Source organism: Sciurus carolinensis, chromosome 9, assembly GCF_902686445.1.
Source record: "Sciurus carolinensis chromosome 9, mSciCar1.2, whole genome shotgun sequence".
Lineage (NCBI taxonomy): Eukaryota > Metazoa > Chordata > Mammalia > Rodentia > Sciuridae > Sciurus > Sciurus carolinensis.
In genome coordinates, this window is record NC_062221.1 from 25,752,237 (window position 1) to 25,776,372 (window position 24,136).

At 41.3% G+C, this 24,136-nt stretch overlaps 1 protein-coding gene across 1 annotated transcript; it reads left to right on the forward strand.

Annotated features, from left to right (window-relative positions):
- Positions 1-384: 384 nt before the first annotated feature.
- Positions 385-24,035, forward strand: Wdr82 (WD repeat domain 82). The gene is made up of 9 exons (XM_047564348.1): positions 385-837; positions 8,110-8,207; positions 11,426-11,492; positions 16,259-16,358; positions 16,864-16,980; positions 17,319-17,474; positions 18,342-18,411; positions 19,044-19,186; positions 21,179-24,035. The coding sequence occupies exons 1-9, from the start codon at positions 677-679 to the stop codon at positions 21,206-21,208; spliced, it is 942 nt and encodes a 313-aa protein (XP_047420304.1). The 5' UTR covers positions 385-676; the 3' UTR covers positions 21,209-24,035.
- The last annotated feature ends 101 nt before the right edge of the window (positions 24,036-24,136 follow it).

Genomic DNA, 24,136 nt, shown 5'->3' on the forward strand with positions numbered 1-24,136 from the left:
TCCGCCTCAATAAAATAAACTGGAGCTCAGGTGGAGAAGTGATCAAGCACTTCTGCAACGGGTTCACATGACTCACCCCCAGAATAGGCCTCAGGCGTGTACCCGACCTCCGCAGTACCTGCGGCCTGAGTCTCCCTGGGGGGAGGCAATCACACACAAAACCGACGGGCCCCCGGCATTCGCAGCCTTCCAGGCCACTGAGGGAGGTCGTAAGCGTCCCAAATCCTCAGGCCCACGAGTCCGCCCCAGAACCACCGCCTTCGGCTACCCAGCCCTCGCACTCCGCCGCCGCCGCGCTGACGTCACCACCCCACCTTCCCGTCTCGCGCCTCCGTTCCCGCCCCGCCCCGTTTCCCGGCGTGCGCCGCGGCTAAAGTTCCCCGCCCTCGGCTTCTGCCTGTCGCCCCAAGATGGCGGACACAATGAGCCGGCGCCGCGCCGGTTGGCCCTGAGGCGACTGTGAGGAGGAACGGTCGCCTAGACCCCACGGTCCAGGCAAGAGAGTATCGCCAGTGCAAGAGGGGAAGGAGGTGGTCTTACTGCCTGCTGCCCTTCCGTTCGCCGCCAGTGCGGCGCCCGCCCCGCCCGGGTTGGCCCTCCGCAGCCCGCCAGCTCGCCAGCCGCCCAGCCCCGCCCCGCTGCGCCGCCGCCGCCGCCGCCTCCAGCAGCCGCCGCCATGAAGCTGACCGACAGCGTGCTGCGGAGCTTCCGCGTCGCCAAGGTGTTCCGCGAGAACTCAGACAAGATTAACTGCTTTGACTTCAGCCCCAACGGCGAGACGGTCATCTCGAGCAGTGACGACGACTCCATCGTGCTCTATGACTGCCAGGAGGGCAAGTGAGTGCGGCGGTGGCCCTGGGCCCGGCTCTTGAGTCCCTCCCTCCCTCCGGTGACCCAGCACTGGCCCCACGGCCCGTTCTCCATCCAGACTCCGACCCCTGATCTCTTTCGCTTCTGCCTGGGTCGCCACCACCCCGCAGCCGTCCAGAAGACCTTTTCTTTCTTTCTAAAATAACGATAGTCGTAATAATAATATTATTTTGTATGCCTTCGGCCTCTTCGGAGTGCTTCTGTGTCGCTTGCCAAAACCCACCTTGACCTTGACCTTTAAGGGCCCTGTCCGTGCACTCCGGGCCCAGCAGGTAGCTTTTCCCGCTCTTCCGACTGTAGGAGGTGCAGGTCGGCTCTGGGCTGGATGCAGAACTGGACGGACTGCTCTCCTACTCATGCAACAGCGTCAGCTCTCTCTGCCCTTTCCGTGGTGACCTCAATTCAGCCGTGGCACTCCGCTGGTCCCCTGCCCCGCGGCTTGTCGTGGCTTTTCTGCCCTGGGGGCTTGCATTTCTTGGCTGTCAGGATTTATTTGCTGAGCTTCCCCGAGCCTCTGGCCTTTTCTTCCTTTTCCAAGCCTTTATCTTATTCCCTCAGAGCCGGTGCCCACGTTTATTATAAACTTTTTAACATCCTGAAACTTTTTTCCATTTTGCCAGACACAAGCGAATTGGACCATCCCATCCCCATCTGAATGTGAGCTCCCCTTAAAGCATCCCAGGACAATTTCATGTTTCCCCTTATACATTATTTTAAGAGTTTCCGGTCCATTTGGAATTATCAAAATTCTGAATCTGGTCATCAAAGTTTTATGTTGTACCAGGTCACTACACTTGGCATCTCTTTGCAATATCTTAGGAACAGAGAGCACTGTTCCTCTTCCCCTATAGGCCTTCTCAGTCTGGCCTCATCCCTGTGGAATTGCTTGAAGTCCTTGCTGAATTGTGAGCTCCTTTGGAGCAGAAACTGGTTTAGACTAAATTTTACTTCCCTCAGCCTCCTTTCCCAAGCAGGCTTGAGGATGTTTGGTTTAATTCAGTGGCTACTGGTTTTTTCAGACTTCATTTTGTTACCTAGTTACAAATCTTATGTTTTGAATCCTTGGATTTTTCTCTACTTTCTCCAAGCTGCCCCTTTTGCCTTTTTTTTTTTTTTTTTTTTTTTTTTCCTTTAAACAACTGATGTTTTTCTTTTGGAACTTGTCTCTTAATTTGTGAATTTGATTATCTGAAGTAATGCTGTTTTGGATTGAGCTGTTTCCCCCAATTTTTTCCCCACCGGAGCTATGAGAAAGTATTATGTAACTGGTTTTGGATCTGCTTGCAGTCCTGTGGAGGAGTGGCCTGCAGTGGTGGTGGTCCTGGGGGAGAGGGATTTTTTTCCCCAGTACTGGTGATTGAACCCAGGGGTGCTCTACCACTGAGCTGTATCCCCAACCCTTTTTCAAAAATTTGAGAATGGGTCTCCCTGGGTCATTGGGGCTGGCCTGGACTTTAGGATCCTCCTGCCTCAGCCTCTAGATAGCTAACTGGGATTATAGGCAAGCACCACTGCCCCTGTTGGGGAAAGGGAATTGTTAGCTGAACAGATACTTATTTATCTGAGTCAATGTTATTCATTTAGTAGATGGATTCTGTCTAGGTCTGGCTACTTGAATCAGTTTGGTGTTTACGATTTGGTTACTTGCTACGTTGCCTGATGTTTGTGACAGGGTTACTTGCTGTGTTGCCCAGGATAGCCTCAAATTTATGATCCTCCTGCTTCAACCTCTGAAGTAGCTGGGATTTCAGGCACATTGCCCAGCTTTTTAATGTGTTTGGAAGGGGAAGTAATGTTTAAAGCTGGAGTAGAGAATGTCATTGTGAAGTCCTGGAACTAGAAGCAATTTGAAGCTGGTTTGCTTGAAATGTTCATTGCTTGTGCACAGATTAGAACCAACCTCTAGAACCTAAGGATGGAAATGCATGTCTACATTCAAAGGAAATGAAGGTTGTCATGGCATTTCTTCAGTTGGTCACCAAATGTGGCAAAATTTCCACCTGTTGGGGAAGGATGACAGTAATATGAAGTTCTATCTTGTAAAATGCCAATTTTATTATAGACTTTTAGAAAGTTAGTGTTTCAAAGACTTCCCTTGAAAAACATACTTGAAATAAACTTGAAAGAATGACCCAACAACTGATTAAGTTTTGCACCATTTGCTTTATCACTCCATAGGTAAAAATTTATATGTGTGCATTTTTTTTCCCATTACAGAGTAAGTTGGAGCTATCGAGCCCTCTCATCCCTAAACATTTCAACCTAGATTTCTTTCTTTCTTTTTTTTCTTTTTCTTTTTTTGTTTTTTTTTCCAAGGAGCTGGGGATTCGAACTGCGGTCCTTGCGCATGCTAGGCAAGCACTTTATAAAGTGAGCTATATCCTCTCTTTTTCTTTTTTTTTTGGTACTGGCAATTGAACCGGGACACTTTACCACTGAGCTACATTCCCAGCGCTTTTTATTTTGATACAGGGTTTCGCCAAGTTGCTTTGGTTAGGGCCTTGCTAAATTTCCATCATCCTGTGTCAGCCTCCCAAGCTGCTGGAATCATAGTCGTTGGCCACCATGCCCAGCCCATTTAAGCTTTATTTTGGAGTTCATCTCTTGAGATTTCAACCTTTTTTTTTTTTTTTTTTTTTTTTTTTTGCGGTGCTGGAGATTGAACCCAGGGCCTTGTGCTTGCAAGGCAAACACTACCAACTAAACTATATCCCCAGCCCGAGATTTCCACTTGAAAGACTATAAAGGATATTATTTGTGGTAGGCGAAGCAGATTGCTCAAAGAGAAGAAGAAACAACCAAATATTTGAGGAAATGTTGTGTATGGCCTTGGCTAATGAATGAATACAATACATTAAGTCTGAAATGAATACAGTACATTAGGATCTTTCAAACCAGGAAATGAAATTACAGATTTCTTTTATTAGGAACAAATCTCAGGTTAGTGTTTTTGATAAGTGTGAGACATACAGACTATATCAAAGTGGAAAGCCCCCCAATTTTTTGATACCACACTCTTTTTTTTTTTTTTTTTGGCGGTACTGGGGATCGAACTCAGGGCCTGTGCTTGCGAGGTAAGCACTCTACCAGCTGAGCTATCTCCCCAGCCCTACCACACTCTTTAGTATTGACTTTTCAGCGTCTTTTCTATTGGCCATGGTCTAAAATATTGGGATTGATTTTTTACTGATAGATGCAAAGTCAGCTATTTTTAGAAAGCAACTGCATACTCACAGACTCAGGCTAACTTACTTCCTCACTGGTTACCATGCAGCAACCCCATAGCAGAACCCTAGATGACGGACTAATTAGTTTTTGTTGATCTTTCTAGAGTGACAGTTATTTCAGTAAAGGTAAGCATGTGGAAAATTCAGTGCATTTGTTGTGAGAAGTCTTGTTTGGAAGTAGATTTTATGTAGGGAAGACTTGGCTTCACTGGCGTTAACAACAATTAAAAGTGCAAATAATCAACTTTTTTTGCAGTACAGTGATGCTCTACTACTGAGCTATATCCCCAGCCCTTTTAATTTTTTATTTTGAAACAAGATCTCAATAAGTTGCCCAGTCTGATCTCAAATTTGTAATCTTCCTGCCTCAGCCTCCCAAGTGAGGCACAAATACACAGGGTGTGTGCCACCCATCCAAGACAGATGATTGACTTTTTTTGTGGGGGTGGGTACCAGGGATTTAACCCAAGGGCACTTAACACTGAGCCACATCCCCAGTCCTTTTTATTTTCTTATATTAGTACCAGGGATTGAACCCAGGTGGAGCTTAACCACCAAGCCACATCCCTAGTCCTTTTTCTGTGTTTTGAGATGGTCTCACTAAGTTTCTGAGACTGTCTTTGAACTTTGTGATCCTCCTACTGCAGCCTCCTGAACTGCTGGAATTACAGGTGTATGCTACCAATCCCAGCCAAATGATTGGCTTCTTAATGCTTCCTGAGTCATTTAAGTGTTTAGCAGCCAGGTTCCAAGAAAATTTTACATTGAGATGGTGAAATTTTTCATAAATTTGAACTCTTAATAAACATTGGTATAGGATTTTTATAAACATTGGTATAGGATTTTGAAATCCTCCTAAGACTTAAAACAAATTTATTTTAGGGTGTTTTGGGGAAGTGGTAGTGCACTTTATTACCACTGAGCAATGTCCCCAACCCTTTTTTTTAATTTTATTTTTAGATAGTGTCTCACTAAGTTACCCAGACTGACCTTGAACTTGTGATCTTCCTGCCTCAATCTACTGAGGTGGGATCTTTGCACTGCCACTGGTAACTAACTTTAATAACTTGATCCATATGAATTGTTCTGGCATTCAGATCTAATTTTACAGAGATAATTGAGTGATTTTTGTTGTCATTTGTTTTTGCTTAGATCTATTTTAGCTTGATCTTTAAGGTTCTATAGAAGAAGACATTTAGGGATCTTCAACAAATGAATTGGTAACCTCTGAATTGGAAATATGTGATTTTATGTTAAAATAAAAAGAACCATTAACTAGGTTTACTAGGGGTTTAGGCTTACTTGTAGAGTTAGGTTTGTCTCCTAAAAGGCTCAGCAAATAGGATAGGGATTTTGTATATCTGCTGCGAGAACAGGGTATATTAAGAAAGGCAGGCAGTTTTGCATCTGGTTTCAGTTTTCATAAATCATTACCTTCTTGAGGAAAGCTTTCTAAGTGAAAGGCTTAAAAAAAAAAAGCTCTTGGGTTTGACTTATTTTCATGTCCCTCTTTGTTGTTATGACATGTGTGTTGTTTTGTGTACTTTCTTTCCAAATAGTTATAGTTTTCTCTCTCAAAACCTTTTTGTAGTAGAGATTGAATTGAGCTAGGTGTAGTGGCACATGCCTGTCATCTCAGCTGAGGCAGGAGAATCACAAGTTCAAGGCTAGCATCAGCAACTTGGTGAAGCTCTAAGCAACTTAGACCATGTCTCAAATTTAAAATAAGGTGGGTGGGGACTGGGGGAGGTGGGAGCTGGGAATGTAGCTCAGTAGTAAAGTATCCCTGAGTTCAATCCCCAGTATCAAAACCCAGAGATTGAATTGAGCTGGGCACTGTGTCACATGTCTACAATCCCAGTGGCTTGGGAGGCTGAGGCAAGAGGATTGCAGGTTCAAAGCCAGCTTCAGCAACTTAGTGAGACTGTAAGCAACCTAGTGAGATCCTTTTTCAAACTAAAATATAAAAAGGGCTGGGGATGTGGCTTAGTGGTTTAGCACACTTGGGTTCAATCCCTGATACCAGAAAATTTTTAAAATGATTGAACATTTACTTATACTTCATAACCTTGATCTTAAGTATTCAGAGATGAAAAGCTTTCTTATTCTTTCTGCGTCCATGGAATTTGATTAAAAAAAAATTAAGAGCAGTGAATGTCATTATATTGTCCAGACTGGCCTCTGTTGATATATAATATCAATTTTGCTTTAAAGGGAAATAAGAAAATGGGTTATTCTGAGGCAAATATGAGTGACCTTGGCCAGGAAACACAGATTCAAATTACCCTGAATGATATGTTCCACTGTGGAAAAGGTTACATGAACTTTAATAGTCACCAAACAAAAGAAACTCAAAAATCAAACACTTATCAGTTATCCTGGTGGGAGCATCCTATAGGCAGGTAAGCTACAGCAAAGCTGAGAAATCTCTTCTGTGTTTCAGATGTTATAGCATTCTTCCTTTTAGGGTTGGTGGAAAGCTAGAGGTCTGCTAAGCTTAATGATACATTCTGAGAAATTTATTAATTATGTGAATGTAGGTCAGCTGGTGGAGGTGTCACACACTTATAATCCCAGCAGCTCAGGAGACTGAGGCAGGAGAATGGCAAGGTCAAAACCAGCCTCAGCAATTTAGCAAGGCCCTAAGCAACTTAAAACCTGTTTCAAAATTTAAAAAAATGGCCTGAGGATATGGCTCAATGGTTAAGCACCCCAGGTGCAATCCCTGGTACAAAAAAAGAGAATGTTATGTCAGATACGAAAGTTAAGGTAAGTGGTTATTAAAGGGCCTAAAATGTTCTGAAATGATTTTGGCTACCTACAGCATTCCTTCTCTCTACCATCACTGTTTTCTAGTCAGCCAAGCTTAAACAAATTGGCAGGATCTTTAATTTACATGCAATTTCATCCGACAACTTCAGTTTACATCGTCACAGAGAGGTGAACTGAAACTCCAAACCTCAGCTCTTGTGTTGTGACAAAAGAAAATTTAATAATGTGGAATGAAGTAACAGTAGGGTGAAAATAGAATAAGGTGCAAGTAGAGAATAGTCAAGGGAAAAAGTGGGCCCTCTAAGAGCAGAGAGTGACAAAGGAAACAATTCTACTTCCAAATTTATTACTGTGTTTGCCTTGAAAACTAAGGACCACCTTCTACCTTTTGCACCACTCTTTGCCAGTCAGGTGTTCAACCCCTTCACATCAGGCAGTGGCCACCCTATTCAGGAGGGCTTCATCTACAGGTCAGTCCTGTGTTAATGTGGGTACAGGGGTCAGCAACCAGAGAGGTTAACTTACTAAGCAGCTCAAGATTTCCCCCTTTTTTGGGATAGAAGGAGACACTTGGGACCATAACTCCTAGTTTTAACTTGACCTTTATGGTCCCTGTCAAGAGTTAGACTCATATATTCTTTCCTGATTTCCCCAGTTAGCTCTTTTTACATTTGTTTATCCTCAAGGTTTATGTACTAATATTTTTCTACAGGTTATGTATTTATTCATTGTCTTGACAGCAGCTTATAGAAAACTTAAAATAAACCTGTGATCTTGCCATGTATTCCACTGCTCATTACTACTAACTACTACCTAACAACATCTCAAACTCAGCTCTCTGGGGTTCAAGGAATCCCCAGCTTCAGCCTCCTAAGTAGTTGGGACTACAGGTATACCACCTCATCTCTTGATTGGTTGATTTTTCCTCCTTTGGTTGAGTTATGTCACCAGTCTTTTTGTTTTTTATTTTGAGACAGGATCTTGGTAAGTTGTCCAGGCTGGCCTTGAACTTGATGATTTTCCTGCTTCAGCCTCATGAATTGGTGGGATTATAGGAATGCACCACCAAGCCTGGCTATTTCCTCCTTTTGGGTGAAATTCTGTTTCTTTCCAGTATTAGAACTTACTGAGAATTCTCATCCTCACTACATCATTTCAAGTGCTACTCTTTATATAGAGATCTCATATTTTGGTGATGGAGAATTTTGATTTTTTTTTTTTCCCTCCATTTCCTCGTCAGACCAAAGAGAACCCTATACAGTAAGAAATACGGTGTGGACCTCATCAGATACACGCATGCAGCAAACACAGTCGTTTACAGCTCTAACAAAATAGACGGTAAGCAAACCTTTTTAGGAAGTTAAGGTCGTGGTTTCCTTTGTTAAATAGTTCACAAAATCTTTGTGACTACTTTTGCTTTGGTTGTAGTTAAGTTTATTTTCCTATGATGTTAGCAATGGTAATTAAATTGTCCTAACTAAAGGAATGCTGGAAGCAAACCACTAGCACTTTTGAAAGACTTGGAACTAAGTATGAAAAATCTACAGTTTACAGTGAGGAGTGGAAAAGGAAGCAACTAATTACACTTCTAAACTAGTACTTCTTGAAACTTGAAAGAATACTTTTAGAACAAACAAAAGGAAAGAGTACTTGACACACAAGTAGTAAACTATTGAAAAATAGTTCCCACTCAAAATATGTAGATTTGAGGTCTGGGGGTATATCTCAGTGGTAGAGCTTAACAAAAGGCTCTGAGTTGGATCCCTGGCACCGCAAAAACAACTAGGTAGATTTGAGAAGTTTTCACAAAAGTGTGAGGGAACTTTAGTTTACATTTCAAACTCCTGGACTCAAGCAAACTCTTAGGCTCAGGTGATCTTCCTGCCTTAGTATAGGTTTAAAGAAAAAAGAGTTTATGGTCTGCATCATGAAGGACAGTACACTATTATAGTTAGTCATCTTTGATTTTAGGGATACTTTTATCTGAATTTTATTCACCACCACCCTTTTTTTCTTTTTCTTTTCTTTTCTTTTCTTTTTTTTTTTTTTTTTTTTTTTTTTTTCTGTTTTTGCGGTGCTGGGGATTGAACCCAGGGCCTTACATATGCCAAGTAAGCTGAGATATATCCTCAGCCTCTTGCTTGTTATTTTAAATTAAAGCTGATAATCTTTGAAGAATAAATTATTTTTAGAAGTTAAAACTTGTGAATTTCTTTCTGTAATGAATGGTCTGTTTTTATCTGCATTTCCCCTGAGATAACTCCTTCCAAGTTAACAGATTGTCTTGGTAATTAAGCTGTAACACTTAATTTCATATTAGGATTCCTTTTTTTTTTTTTTTTAAGTTGCCTCATTGGTTTATTATTATTATTATTTTTTTTTAAATAGTAAGCTTTTTCTAATGTCACTCAACAAGGATTATTTAAACTGCTATTTTAGCTGCCTCTTTCTTAGCACTTGGGCAGAAGTCAGTATTTTTTATTTGGTTTGTTCTGTTTTTCTTTAATAAGACTTGTCTACCTGTATTTGATTTTTAGTAAGTATATCATTTCTACTTTTCGTGCCTCTGTTTCAGAAGTGGTTTTCTAAGTAAGCAGTGCAGTTGATGCTTTTGGACAAGAATATAAAACATTAGAATCCTAAGGAAAATATATGTATATGATCATCTGAATGACTGGTATATTTCTTCTGTTGGGCTGCTTTTCTGAGTGATTAAATGAGGATTCTCCAAATGTGGTACAAGATCAGGCAAAGGTGTGGCACTTGCAGCTTTGCTGCCAGGCCTCTGCTGTGGGAATGTTACCTTTCCTGTCTCAAGTGCATCCCGAAGAGTTCTTCCAGCGCTCCGGTTTCCTTTTTGCCTGATTCCAGGCTGAGGTAGTAGTTTGTACAGTTTGAGGGTCTACGATACCACCCGGTACAAGGAGATAACTGTACAGGCCACTGCCTTGCCAGGAACAGCGCGCCAGCTACCAAGTGGGGCGGAAAGGATGGTGAAGCCCTGCTCGTCTCTGGGAATCCAGGTAATGGGGAGGAATTTTCTTCTTAGGGCAGGTGAGTAGTCTCTAACACTAGACCAGGAATAGTTGTCGTTTGAGAAGTTTCAAGATGTTTTCAAAGAAACTGTGTAGTTATGGAACATAAAAGCGTATCCTTTTCTGAAATTTCCTAGGTTAAATACTCTCTTATTAGAAAGTACATTTGTGAACCACCACTGGGCGAATCACTTGCTACTTTCAATCTTTATATTCCATTTTTCTGTTTGCCTTTGAATGTTCTTTCTGTGCTTTTGTTTCCCTACATTTTGGCACCATTTCCTTTTACTTATTTTCAGCAGTTTCTTCTTTTTCCTAATCTTTTTTTAGGATCATAGTATTTTCCTGTTTTCCCGTTCTGTTCGTTACGGCACTTAATTCCCCCTGCCACCACCATATTTTTTGTTGTTTACCTTTTCTAATAGAATGATTTGCTTTTTATTTTTTATTTTCATTTTTATTTTTGGTATTGGAGATTTAACCCAGGGGTGCTTTACCACTAAGCTACATCCCCAGTAATTTGCTGAGGTCCTTGCTGATTAGCTGAGGCTGGCCTCAACCTTGCAATCTCCTGTCTCAGCTTCCCAAATTGCTAGGATTACAGGGAAGCACACTGTGCCCAGCTGATTTGGTTTTTGTTTTTATTTTTGTTTGTGTGTCTGTGTTTTGTGGTGCTGGGAATAAAACCCAGGGCGTCATGCCAGGCAAGCACTTTACCACTGAGCCACATTCCCAGCCCCTGGTCTGGCTTTTAAGGATATGTGTCTTATTTTCCAAGCACAAATCTTTCTGATTATTCCTTTCTTTAAAACTGCAAAATCTCATTTCTGTGACTTGATTTCATGAGTTTGTTTTCTTTCTTTCTTTTTTTTTTTAATAATGTCTTCAACCCAAATCTGGACATTACTTTCTATGTTGTTAGTTGCAGTGTAAATTGTGTGTCCCATTGAACACTGGGATGGGACAGTCTTGAAGAACACTGGACAGAAATTTGCTGCCAAGGTCCATCCTGATCTTCAGCTTATTGTGGCTGCTCATCTCTTTGAGCCTGTTTCCTCAGCAGCCAAATGTGTTTTTTTAAGGTTTTCCATCCTGTGGGCACTAAGACCAATGGTTTGTTTTTTGTTTTGTTTTGTTTTTTGCCAGGGTATATTTATAGGGCAAGTTGCATTGTAATTATGAAGAAACCAGAGATTGATAATAAAACAGTGACTTATTTTTTATATTTGTCATTGATAGGGGATTGAACTCAAGGCCTCGTACATGTTAGGCAAGCACTCTACCACTGAGTTATACCCAGAGTCCCCAAAACTGCTCTATCTTTAATATGCTGTCAACTTAGAATTGCTTTTGAGTTGTGTGAAATTTATGTATTTACTCTTAAGCTGCTGAGAGGAATTATTTACCATTATTTATTCATGATAGAATAGAGCAGGTTTTTTGATCCTGTCTTTTCTTCAAGATGAAACTGAAAATTGCTTTTAAATAGTACAGTATCACCATCCCTTATTTGTCTTGCAGATACTATCCGTTACCTGTCCTTGCATGACAACAAATACATCAGATACTTTCCTGGACACAGCAAAAGGTAAGACCCAGGTGTTGGCAGAATTGAATAGTTATTTTATTCCTGAGCTCACCCAGAAAACAGAGGAGTGGATTTTGTTAGTGAACCAAAGCTACTTCCTGACTGTTCTTTGGTGTTCCTTTTTAGATGGGTTGGGTACTTGGGATTAAACTTGGGCATTATACCATGGAGTGACCCTGACTGTCTTTGTTTTCTCTTGTCAGCACTTTTTTTTTTCCCTCTGTATCCTGGAGATTGAACAGAGGGTTGCTGAAGCACTGAGCCACATCCCTAGCCCTTTTTAAGACAAAGTCTCGCTGAATTGTGGCTTTTTGATCGCCCTTCTTAAATAGTCAACTCTTGATTTCACCAGGTTGTGAAAGCAGGGCTATAAAGATAAAGAAAATCTCAGTTAAAATCTAAATAAGGGGAGTGAGGTTGTAGCTCAGTGGTAGAGCGCTTGCCTAGCATATGTGAGGCACTGGGTTTGATCTTGGTTTGACCACATAAAAAATAAAGTTAAAAGAGAGAGAGAGAAAAAAAAAAAAAAATATATATATATATATATACATATATATGTATATATACACATGTATGTAAGGGAACAGGTACAGTGGTGCACACCTGTAATCCCATGGATTTGGGAGGCTGAAGCAGGAGGATTGCAAGTTTGAGGCCAGCCTGGGTGATTATGCAACTCAGTGGTAGAGTGCCCCTGATTCAGTCTCCAGTACAGAACCCCCTAATATATTTGTGTGTGTGTGTGTGTGTGTGTGTGTGTGTGTGTGTGTGTAGATGGATGAATGGATAGATAGGAGGGGTTGGAGGTGTAACTCATTGGCAGAGTGTGCATTTAACTTGTGGGAAATGCTGAGTTCAATCCCTTTAATCCCGTGGATTAAAGATATTTAGTAAAAACTTATGTAGTAAAAATTACATTTGGTATTTAAGAATGCCAATCTCAGATATTCCTTAATGAAAGGACTATTTGTGTTTATGAGGCTTTCCAGTACAGGTGGCCCCCATTTCAGCAGGCCCCTACATAAAAATGCTGCAATTGAAGCTTGGGGCATGAGGGGGTGAGTACTGGTAATCAAACCTCACTCATTTTAGGCAAATGCTGTACCACTGAACTAGCTACACCCTCAACTCCCACTTTCAAAGATCTTAATGAAGATGCAAAAGTGGGGAAAATTTTTTAGTCACTTTTTTTTGGGGAACGGTGGGTATCAGGGATTGAATCCAGGGGAACTTAACCACTGAGTTACATCTCCAGCCCTTTTTATTTTTTATTTTGAGACAGGATCTCACTAAATTTAGCAGCTTGACAAATTGCTGAGGCTGGCTTTGAACTCAGGATCCTCCTGCCTCAGCCTCTGGAGTTGCTAGGATTATAGGCATGCACCACCATCAGTTGGCTTTTTTGTTTTTAAGTCAAGAAGTTTATCTCCTTGTTCCGTATTATAGTCCAGGTTGCTTCTCTCTGTCCCTCACCCCTGCTTTCCCTGTTTTTTTTTCCTCCAATTTTTCCAATTTGGCTGAATGTCAAACATTCATCTCCTTGGATATTTCAGTCTCAGGGTTATTTTCTCCAATTCTCATTTGTAAATGTACAATAACTCAGGATGGCTTAGAGTGATATAGAGTTCTGATGGGAGATGGACTGAGAGCTACCTGTTAATAGTTATACTTCTGAGTGATCAGCATTTCTGTGTTGCTGAAGACCAGAGGTTGTAGCTGTTGGTTACTGTGTACTGTCAGAGAATAACTCATAACAAGTAGATGATTTTGCTTGTTCATATTCAAATCATTGTTCACACATTTACTTATAATTAAGAGTTGATGTACTTGCTTGAAATTCTTTCCATTCTTCCCTATTTTAACTTTTTTACCCAGGAGTGCTTTACCATTAATCTATATCCCCTGTCCTTTTTATTTTTTGTTTTGAGACAGGATCTTGCTAAGATTTTTAGGACTTCATTAAATTGCAGCTGATGCTGACTTTGAACTTGGAATCCTTTCTGACTTAGCCTCCCAAATCACTGGGATTATAGGCTTGCACTACTGTGCTTGGCTACCCCTGACCCTTTTTCTTAGTAGACAACTATGTCCCTCTATTGAGAAAATCAAGGTTATCTAAAATGAGTTCTTTTGAACTTCTATCCCTTTTACTGAAATTCTTCTCTTTGGAGCCCCTTCCTTGAAAAAGAAGTAGCCTTCCTTCCTTGACACAGTTAACCTCCCACTTTCTACTTGGCTTCTGTCTCCATAGTTGACCTTTTCCTCGTTACCTACAAATTTACTTGGAATTCTGTTTATTGATCCTTTCACCCACTTTTCACTATCAGACATGACAGAAGAATCTCTGCATTCACATCTCCAACACCTCTTGCTTTTCAGTGTTTAAATCAGTTGTTCTAGTCTATTAGAGTCATGTGGACTAGACACTTAAGTTTCTAACTACCTCAACTTTCTCAGGAGATTTTGGCTTTTAACAGAATCTTTTGTTAAGGATCTAGTGCAGATGTTACATTGGAAGAAATGTTTTTTGGTGATTAACTCAGGATGGTACATGTTGAGTATTACTTATCCAAAATTCTTGGGAGCAGAAGTTTTTAGATTTTGGAATATTTGCATATATATGATGAGATATCTTAGGAATGGGACTCCAGTATAAACATGAAATTTATGTTTCACATATACCTTACTCATATAGCCTGAAATTTATTATCAGTATTTCTAGTTCATCTCCATTTTGAATGCAACCCCTCACATAAGATCAAATGTGGAACTTTCTATGTTCAGTGTCATGTCAGTGCTTAAAAAGATACATACTGGGCAAGTGCCCTACCATCCCTAGCCCCTGAATTTTCAGATTAGGAATGTTCAAGCTGTATAACCACAGATATAATTGCTATTAGCACAGGCTTGTGGTTCGTTCGTTCTTTTTTTTTTTTTTTTTTTTTTTCTTAATTTAATCTTTGAGACAGAGTCTCTTAAGTTGCTGAGGCTGGCCTTGAACTTAAACTTATATCCTTCTGCCTCAGTTAGCTGGAATTACAGGTGTGTTTGTACCACTTGGCAGTCCTGTGGTTCTCTTAAGTGGTAACCAGACCAGCAATTTCACTATTGCCTGAGAACTTGTATGAAATTCAGACTCTCATTACCTCAGCATAGTACTACTGGATTAGAAACTTTGGGACTGTCTAGCAATCTACATTTTAAACCCCTCTTCAGGTGCTTCTAATGCCACTCTAGTTTGGAAACATTGGTGTACTCTTGTATCATCCTGTTGTTTTGTTTTTCTTTTAATTTTATTTTGAGACAGGATCTTGCCAAGTTGCCCAGGCTGACCTTTAAATTATTATTCTCCCTGTCTTAGCTTTCCACGTAGCTGGGATTATAGAGGTGCACCACCACACCCAGCTATTATCATCATATTAAGAAACCATGCTTTTTTAAAAAAAATTGATATATAGTTCACAAGCCATAAGTTATCCATTTTATTTTTTGGTGCCAGGGATTGAACCCAGGGGTACTTTACCTCTGAGCTGTATCCCCAGTCTGGTTTGTTTGTTTGTTTGTTTGTTTTGAGGGTGGTATCAGAGATCGAACTCCAGGGCATTCAACCACTGAGCCACATCCCCAGCCCTATTTTGTATATTATTTAGAGACAGGGTCTTCACTGAGTTGCTTAGTGCCTCACTGTTGCTGAGGCTGACTTTGAGCTCATGATCCTCCTACCTCAGCCTCCTGAGCTACTAGAATTACAGGTGTGCGACATTGCACCTGGCTTATTTTTTATTTTGAGGTAAGAGCCTTGCTAAGTTGCTTAGGACCTTGCTAAGTTGCCCAGGCTGGCCTTAAACTTGGCAAACCTCCTACCTTGGCCTCCCAAGTTGCTAGGCTATAGGTGTATACCACCATGCCCAGCCTAAATTGTCCATTTTAAAGTATCCAGTTTAGTGATTTTTTGGGGGGTGTGTGGAGGGTTATTCACAGAGTTTGGCCACCATCCCTGCTATATAATTTACAATCATTTTTACCCCAAAGAGAAATCCCGTACCCATTCACATTGATTTCACCAGTCTGTGGCAACCACTAATCTGCTTTCTTTTTCTATAGATTTGCCTATTCTAGACATTTTCTATAAATGGAATAAGATAACTTGTGGCCTTGTATGTCTGGTTTCTTTTCCCTTCACTGTCTTAACTGATAGCCTTTGAACATGACTGCTTCCATTCTTCTTCCTCCTGGATTGAAAATTGTTAGTCGGTGGAGAATAGCAGTTATCTTTTCACTGATCAAGGCATGAGCTTGCATCATCTTCCTGTGTGTGAAATTACTTCCTTTGTTTCGAAGGTCCATCCAGGTTGTCAATATGAGTCAGTACTTCATCACTTTTTAATTGCCAAATAATATTCCATTGCATTTTATGGATAAACCACATTTTGTTTATCCATACATTACTTAATGAACATTTGGTTTGTTTCAACTCTTTTTTCACTTCACATTTCCATCAGCAATGTATAAGTGTTCTGGTTGTTCTACCATCCTCGTCAACATCTGTTAATTATTATAGCTACACTAGTGGGTGTAAAGTAGTATCTCATTTTGGTTTTAGAATCATACTTTTTTTTTCATAATACTAGTTGGCTTTGATTATTTCAGATATGCTTGCATATATTTCCTATAATGGCAGGTTTAGCTAGGCAGAGTGGCTAGAGTTCACATCCAATTTTTGCTCATATTTTGTTTCAACTCCTATTTATCTTGATGCATTACAGGGTGGTGGCCTTGTCCATGTCACCTGTGGATGACACTTTCATTTCTGGGTCTCTTGATAAGACCATTCGACTCTGGGATCTCCGGTCTCCTAACTGCCAGGTAATGGTACTTCACAGTTACATTTTAGCATTTTCTGTGGTAGGCATTATTATCAGTTCTCCCTCTTAAGGAAGAAAGCAAGCACTGGTTCATTCTGGGATCCCAGAGTCTTCCTAAACTTCAGAGAAAACTTGTTTTCCTGGTATATTGCTGCTTGATAAGCAAATACCCCTAATCTAGTATAGTCTACCTTATATATACTCTGTGACTTAGTGTTTAAAAAAACAATTTTCTTAGAACTTGAGCCACAGGTTTTAGTTTCAAGGGATTTGTTTTCATTTGAACTTTTTGTCTATAATATTGTACAGTTAGGATTGATTAGAAATCTATTTTTATGGTGACCTCTTTTAAAAGCTTCAATTTAGTTTGATTTTTATTTGCTTTTTCTGTACTGTAGGTAGGCTGGTCTCTGTTCATAATCCTTTCTTAGTTTTCATTGGGAAAGGTAAGTTATATAGTGGTGGGATCCTGCATTTATTAAATTTTTGTCTTTTTTTTTCCTTAGGGCCTTATGCATCTACAGGGCAAGCCAGTTTGTTCTTTTGATCCAGAAGGGTTAATTTTTGCTGCAGGTGTCAACTCTGAAATGGTCAAACTTTATGACCTTCGTTCTTTTGATAAGGTAAATCTTTGAAACTTTGAACTATCTTGATGTTATAGAAGTTTTAGAGGGAAGATAGATATTTGAGACCGTTTTTATGGTAGAGGGAGTATGTGGTAGATGTTAGAGATGTAGTTCATCTTGTGCTTTCCCACTCAAAAAAGAATCTAGGGGTTGGGGATTTAGTTCAGTGTTAGAGTGCTTACCTAGCACCTTCAAGGCCCTGAGTTCTGTCCTGGGCCCTGAGGGAAAAGCAAGGAAAAAAGGAACCTAAACTGATATAGAATTGGAGTCAGCTCTGGCAGAAGGAATTATAAATGTGCTTTGGGCCTGGGGGCTGCTATTTTTATCTTTTGCAGGGACCATTTGCAACATTTAAGATGCAGTATGATCGGACTTGTGAGTGGACAGGACTCAAGTTTAGCAATGATGGCAAGCTTATACTCATCTCCACCAATGGCAGCTTCATTCGTCTCATCGATGCATTCAAGGGAGTGGTGATGCACACATTTGGGGTGAGCTGACATCCTCCAACCCCCACCCCCCACTCCCACCACCATACTGGGAATTGAACCCAGGAGCACTTTACCACTGTGTTATATCCCCAGCCCTTTTTAAACTTTGAGACAGGGTCTTATTTAGCCTGGAACTTGCAATCTTCCTGCCTTATCCTCCTGAGGAAGCTGGAATTAGAGGTGTACACCACTGTGCCTGGCTTAACTGATAGCCTTTGAACATGACTGCTTCCATGCTGCTCTCTCCTGGACTGGAAACTGTGTTAGTCAACAGAGAATAGCAGTTATCTTTTTACTGATTAAGGCATGAGCTTGCATCTTCTTCCTCTGTGTGTGAACTTTTTTTTTGGGAGGGGGTGATGCTGAGGATTGAACCTAGGGCCTTGTGCATGAAGGCAAGCACTCTACCAACTGAGCTATATCCCCAGCCCCCTTATGACTTTTGGATTCAGAGACATTTGCTTCTCATCAAGAGAGGCATTTAGATATAAAATAATTCTTAATTGCTTGGTGTGGTGCATGCCTATAATGCCAGCTACTCAGGAGGTAAAGGAGTATTGCGGGTTTAAGGCCAGTCCCGGCAACTTGGCAAGACCTTGTCTCAAAATAAAAAATAAAAAGGGCTGGGCAGGTAGCTCAGTGGTAGAGCACCTCCAGGTTTAATAAAAGTTTTTTTGCCCCCCTTGAATATGGGGTTGGGTTAGGGAGTGAATATTTAAGGGTGGCAGCTGTGTTTGGAACCTTGACGGTATTGAATATAACAAAGAAAGAGTTTCCTAGAAGGTAATGTGTGTACTGGGTTGATGTTCTAGGCACTGTTTATATTAATGACCCTGTAACAATGAGAACTGCTTTGTTTTATTTTAGGGTTATGCCAACAGCAAAGCTGTCACACTAGAGGCTTCATTTACTCCAGACTCTCAGTTTATTATGATTGGTAAGCTTCCTTCATTTCACTGGGGGTTATTTCTGTGATACTGTGCATTTGTTTTTCCTAGCTATTAAACTGAGTATCATTATCTGTTTAATAGATGTTTTCAGATCTTTGTATAGCAGATTATGTCAACAATGTAGTGTTCTTTAAACTGTCTAACTTTGGGGTTGTTCTTTACTAGAACCAGCATTACTATTGATCTTCCCTTCCCAGCATTAGTATTATTAACTTCCTGGGATAACCCTACAATCAGTTGCCTCAGTGGCTAGATATTGTTAAGCTGATGGTATTCAGCCACTTTTTTAGATGAGATTTCGTAAAGTTAGGGGAGAAGTAACTTGCCTAAAATAAATAAACGGGGTCAAGATCAATTCCCAAGGCTGGAGATATATAGCTCAACGGTTGAATGCATGCCTAGTGTGCTCAAGGACCTGGGTTCAATTGCCAGTACCTCCTCCACCCAAAAAAAAAGCTGATTCCCAAATTCCTTCACTGTTTCTCCTTCCTCTTCCTCTCAGTGTCTACTGAGGCTGGGTCCTGAAACTTGTCTTCTCTCCAGACCTCAATCATGTCTTTCTTACCTCAGTCGTTTTTTGTATTGAGCTATTAAACTTTTCTTGATGATTCTCTTTTAGGTTCAGAGGATGGCAAGATTCATGTCTGGAATGGAGAGAGTGGTATAAAAGTAGCTGTACTGGATGGTAAACACACAGGCCCCATTACCTGTTTGCAGTTCAACCCCAAGTTCATGACTTTTGCCAGCGCATGTTCCAACATGGTATGTGAACAACAAGAAGTGTCTTCTACTTAGGGGCCTTCTCCTTTGGGGTGGCAGTGAACACAGTAAGCTGCAGTAGGTTCAAGTACCTGTTTGTCAGCTGGCTTCCCTGTTTTACCTCCCATCAAGTAATCTTTGGTTGGGATGGTTTTTTATTCTTCCCATGAACTGGGGTCACCTCTTGAGCTCCTAAAAGATTGCAGGCTAGTTTTTGCTGTAACCTCTGGTTTTAGGCTCATATTACCTAGGCTAATGTTCAGTGTCAGGGTGGGGGTTGGAACTTACTTAGACTACACTAGATAGCTTTTTTGTTCCTGGTATTCTGGACCATTTTTTGTTTGTTAGGGCACTGGGGATTAAACCCAGGGGTACTTTACCACTGAACTATATATTCCCAGTCTCCCCCCTCCCCAACTTTTTTTTTATTAGGGTCTCACTTAAGTGTCTAAGATTGGCCTTGAATTTGAGATCCTCCTGCCTCAGTCTCCTCAGTTGCTGGGATATTGGCATGTACCATAATGTCCAACTGAACCTGCCTTTTGTGACTGCAACCTTTCAGTTTTCCATTCCTCTTGGTTTACACTGAATTCCTCAGAAATTTTTATAGTTGACCATAATTCACCACTTAAAATTAACTCTAGGTCTTTGTCTCTTCCTAGACAAAACTTTGAAAACAAAGGATCAGTGAATCTCAGCTTCTAGTTTTCCTCTTGGGATCCCTTAAAACTGCTTGGGTTTTTGTGAATTAAGCATATCATAATTAGCTTTATGTAGAGTACATTGCCTGCTCCTTTTTTTCTTTTATTTTCCTTTCATTCTCCTCCCTTCCCTTCCAATTCCCCCTTTATTTATTCATTTATTTGGGGTTCTGGGGATCAAAATCTAAGCCTCACATGTGGTTGGTAAGCACTCTACCATTGAACTACATCCCCAGCCCCTTTTATTTATTTATTTATTTTTTTGAGATAGAGTCTCACTAAGTTGCTGAAGGTCTTGCTGAATTGCTGAGGCTAGCCTTGAACTTGTGACCCTGCTGAATAGGTGGGATTATAGGTGTATGCCACTACACTAGTCCCCTCCCTTTTTTAAAAAGCCAAGAAAACAATGTCAGAAGAAATGTAGCCAAAGCATCCAATTCAGTTACTCTCATTTTTGTGACTCAGGAAGGAGAGGGCCAGTTCGAGATCACCTGGTAGTTTACCATTTGAGGTCAGGTTACTCAAATATTCCCCTCCCAAATAGCATTCCTCTTTTTTTTTTTTTTTTTTTTTTTTTTTTTTTTTTTCACAACACTGGAAGGTGGGCTATGAGTGTTAGAAGGAAGCAGAACCAGCTTAGTTTTCACAGAATGAGGAGTACTTATTTATTTTTTTATTTTATTTTTTTGGGGTATCAGGGATTGAACTCAGGGGCACTCAACCACTGAGCCACCTCCCCGGCCCTATTTTGCTATTTTATTTAGAGACTGAGCAAAGACCGAGTTGCTTAGCATCTTACTCTTGCTGAGGCTGACTTTGAACTCACACTCCTTCTACCTCAGCATCCCAAGCCACTGAGATTACAGGCTTACACCACTGCACCTGGCCAGGGTGTTTGTTTTTTAGGCTGCCAAGGATGGTCAGTCAGGAGGGAAGTACACCAGGCCATAACTCTCCACCACTGGGTTTGGGCACCTTGATACTCTGGGGGTGGAGGGCATAAAGAACCCTTCACAATACTGGTATGATGGCACATGCCTATAATACCATCTACTTGGGAGGTTGAGGCAGGAGAATTGCAAGTTTGAGGCCAACCTAAACAGTCTAATAAGACCTCATCTCAAAATATAAAGAGCTGTGGATATAGCTCAGTAGTTGAGTGCTCGTCTAGCATTGTTCCAGGATCTGGGTTCAATCTTGAGTCCTGGAACAACAACAACAACAACAACAACAACAACAACAAAAAAGCCTGGCTTTTCAAAGCTGGCTTATGTGACTTGTGTTCTCTTTCCAGGCCTTCTGGTTGCCAACCATTGATGACTGACCCTGATGCTGCTCAGCTATTTCTGTATAGTGGGGGTGGCCAGCAGGAAAAACTCAGAGTGGACTGAGATAAGTGGGATTGGATCATTTGACTGGGCTGGACAACATCCTTTCACATGGCCTTCCCATGGATGTGCTGTACATCTGCTCTAAAGAAAAAAATTACTTTGTTGAGCTTCTTCATAAGGACTCTTGGTGCCACCGACTCAGTTGGGACCTGGCCCTTCCAGCTGTCAGTGTACCAGGCTCCTCCAGAGTGACCAGACTTGTGATTAGGTTATAGTGGGGCTCTCAAAGAGCACCTTAAGTTTTGAATGTATTTGCTGCTGAGGAGCCAATGAAGTCGTCAATTCTGCACATCCCCTCTCCCATCCCTATAAATGCATGGGAAGCCACAGTTCTGGTTTTGAGATGCTTGGGTAGCTCAGTGCCCCTTGCCCTCACCCTGCATGTCTTGTTACTGGGTCTCCCTGTGTAATTGTGGCATTATTCCACAGCCATCATGTTTGTTAGGTGCCAAACATTTCCAGAAATAAGTCTTCATATACCTTGGGGTCAGAGAAAGGGACAGATTCAGAAGGACCTTGCTTGTCAGGAAGTTGTGCAGTTAGTCCTATGAAGGTGGGTGGACTGGATAGGCCTCAGGCTCTGGTGTTGGGTAGGAAAAGGCTCAAGAGCCTAAAAGGGAGGGAAGGAGTAGCAGTTGTGTTCCTAAGGCTGGAAGGTTTAGCAGCAGCCTTGTGCAGTCCCCTGTGATTAAGACAAACCCACAGTCCTGGGTGCCTACCAAGCTTGGTTTGTTCAAAAGCAAGGTAGGAGTCTATTTTTGTACCTGAGATGCATCGCGCTTTTCCTGTGGGCCAGTATGTGGAATGAGTCTGAGTTGTTTACACTGATGCCTTCCTTCCCTGCCCACCACAATTGTGTATATAGTCTCCAGGTGACACCCCCCCTTATGCCCAGCTCCCACTGAAGGGCTGGTTCTAGGCCTGTGTTATATGTTATATTTAGCCTTTTTATATATGACCTTTGATTTTGGTTTGTATTTTAGCACAGTATGTGCACCTTCACTTAAATATATTTGTGCATTCATATATGCATATATATGTGTGTATGCATATATATGTATGTATGTGTGTGTGTGTGTATATATATATATATATATAAACAAAAATCACCTGTAGTTTCTCAGTTCAACCGAAGAAGGTGGAGTCCTGCAACCCAGGAGAAAGACTGCATCCTTGCTAATAGTGTTTGCCACAAGTGTTAGTCTTCCCTGTTACCTTTTTCCTTTCGGGAAACTAAATAAAAGCAAAGCTTCTTGTGTTTGCTGTTTCCATGGCAGCTAAGTGAAGGTCTTGGGATGACTTCCTTATGTTCCTCAAGCCGCACTTTGGGGATCCTCTCTGCAGTATTAGTCTCTTTTTGCCTGGTGGTGCTCTGTCTGCACCCGTGTATGTGTGACAGTCCTTTTGCATGGCTTCTGTGCCTGGCTTGCAGCATTTGGAGACAGGATGCCAAAACCAGAGCATTTTCAGTTTTTCTAAGGCTTCTTGCCAATTACAGGTAACTTCCACTTACCTAGTATGGCTGCTTTCTTGCTCTTTTTCTTGCTTTCTGTTGAGGAAGAGGATCTAGCTAGGCCCAAATTGGGATGCTCTGTATCCAGCCCATGGCCTTTCCCCCTGCATGGCCTTCTTAAGAGCAGACCAAGTGGCATGTTACTTCTCTAAGTTCCCAATCAAACATTTTATTGCAGACAAACACTCCATGCACATCCAGAAACTGAGGCCCAATATGGTTATGACTTGCCCAAAAGTACACAGCTGCTAGGGTAAATCAAGCCGTCACTGCTTCTGTTTAGCAGCATACATAGGCTGTGAATCACTAGCACTTTCTTCTTCTTTTCTTTTTGTTTGTTTGTTTAAGCAATTACTCTTTTGACTTTTTAGTCAGACTGAAAGGGCAATAGGCACACACCTTTCCCAAGAATAGACTGGAATCTGTAACTGCTGCCATGCCACCCACTGTGTAGCTCTTCCTTCCCAGGGTGGAGGGACTTTCAGAAACCAAATAATTAGAGCTATTACTGCCCTCCCCTGGCTTTTCAGGGTAGAAAGTTCACATTAGGAACTGTTTAGAGATGGTGCTTAAAACTGGATTAAATAGAAAGACTGTATAATTTACATATCCATCACAGAGAAAGACCTCCCTAACAGGAGGAATATGAGGTGTATATGAGATCTTGGATGTCCAAAGCGGAGGCACCATGTCCTTTGAAAACATTACTTCTCAGCCTCTACTTCAGGCCCTGTGGCAGTTGAATTGGGGGTGGGAGGTGGATAGAAAAGATTAAGCTGGGAGTGTGGCTAGGAGAGAAGGGGAAGAAAGACTAAGAGCTGGCCCTGCAGTAATGTATTGCTGGGGGGTCAGAGGTATTTGAGCTCCCCAAAGTGGGGAGGGGCCGCTTACCATCCTCTGAAGAGTTAGGGCCAAAGCCACTGCTTTGTACATTGACAACAGCACTGCACTGCACTGCTCAACCACCAGCTAGTGGGGATATTTTTTAACATTATTCCCTGTTTCAATCATAATTATTGCTCACTAAGGATAATTTTGGGAATTTTAAAGAATCAGTTGGCCACCCAAAACGGTACCACTGTTAATCTTTTGGTGTTAAATGTTCCTCTAGACATTTCTGTGCGTAGGTTTTTGGTGTGTTTACATAGTTGTTATTCTACTGTATATACAATTTTATGTCCCTTTTGTACTTAACATATAAACATTTTTTTCCATGTTAACAGTCTTAAACAGAATTTTATGGCTGCGGCCTCTTCCATTGAGTTTCTATAGTACTGTCTGTCTTGTACCCAGAGGGAGGGAGGGAGGGAGGAAGGAAGGGATGGAGGGAGGGAGGGAGGGATGGGTT

Bases quoted from the DNA above. Each gene is read 5' to 3' on its own strand.
- Wdr82 (XM_047564348.1), top strand. From the start codon at position 677: ATGAAGCTGACCGACAGCGTGCTGCGGAGCTTCCGCGTCGCCAAGGTG. The intron at 11,493-16,258 runs GTAAGACCCAGG...GATGCATTACAG, and splicing joins TTTCCTGGACACAGCAAAAG to GGTGGTGGCCTTGTCCATGT. The intron at 16,981-17,318 runs GTAAATCTTTGA...TATCTTTTGCAG, and splicing joins ACCTTCGTTCTTTTGATAAG to GGACCATTTGCAACATTTAA.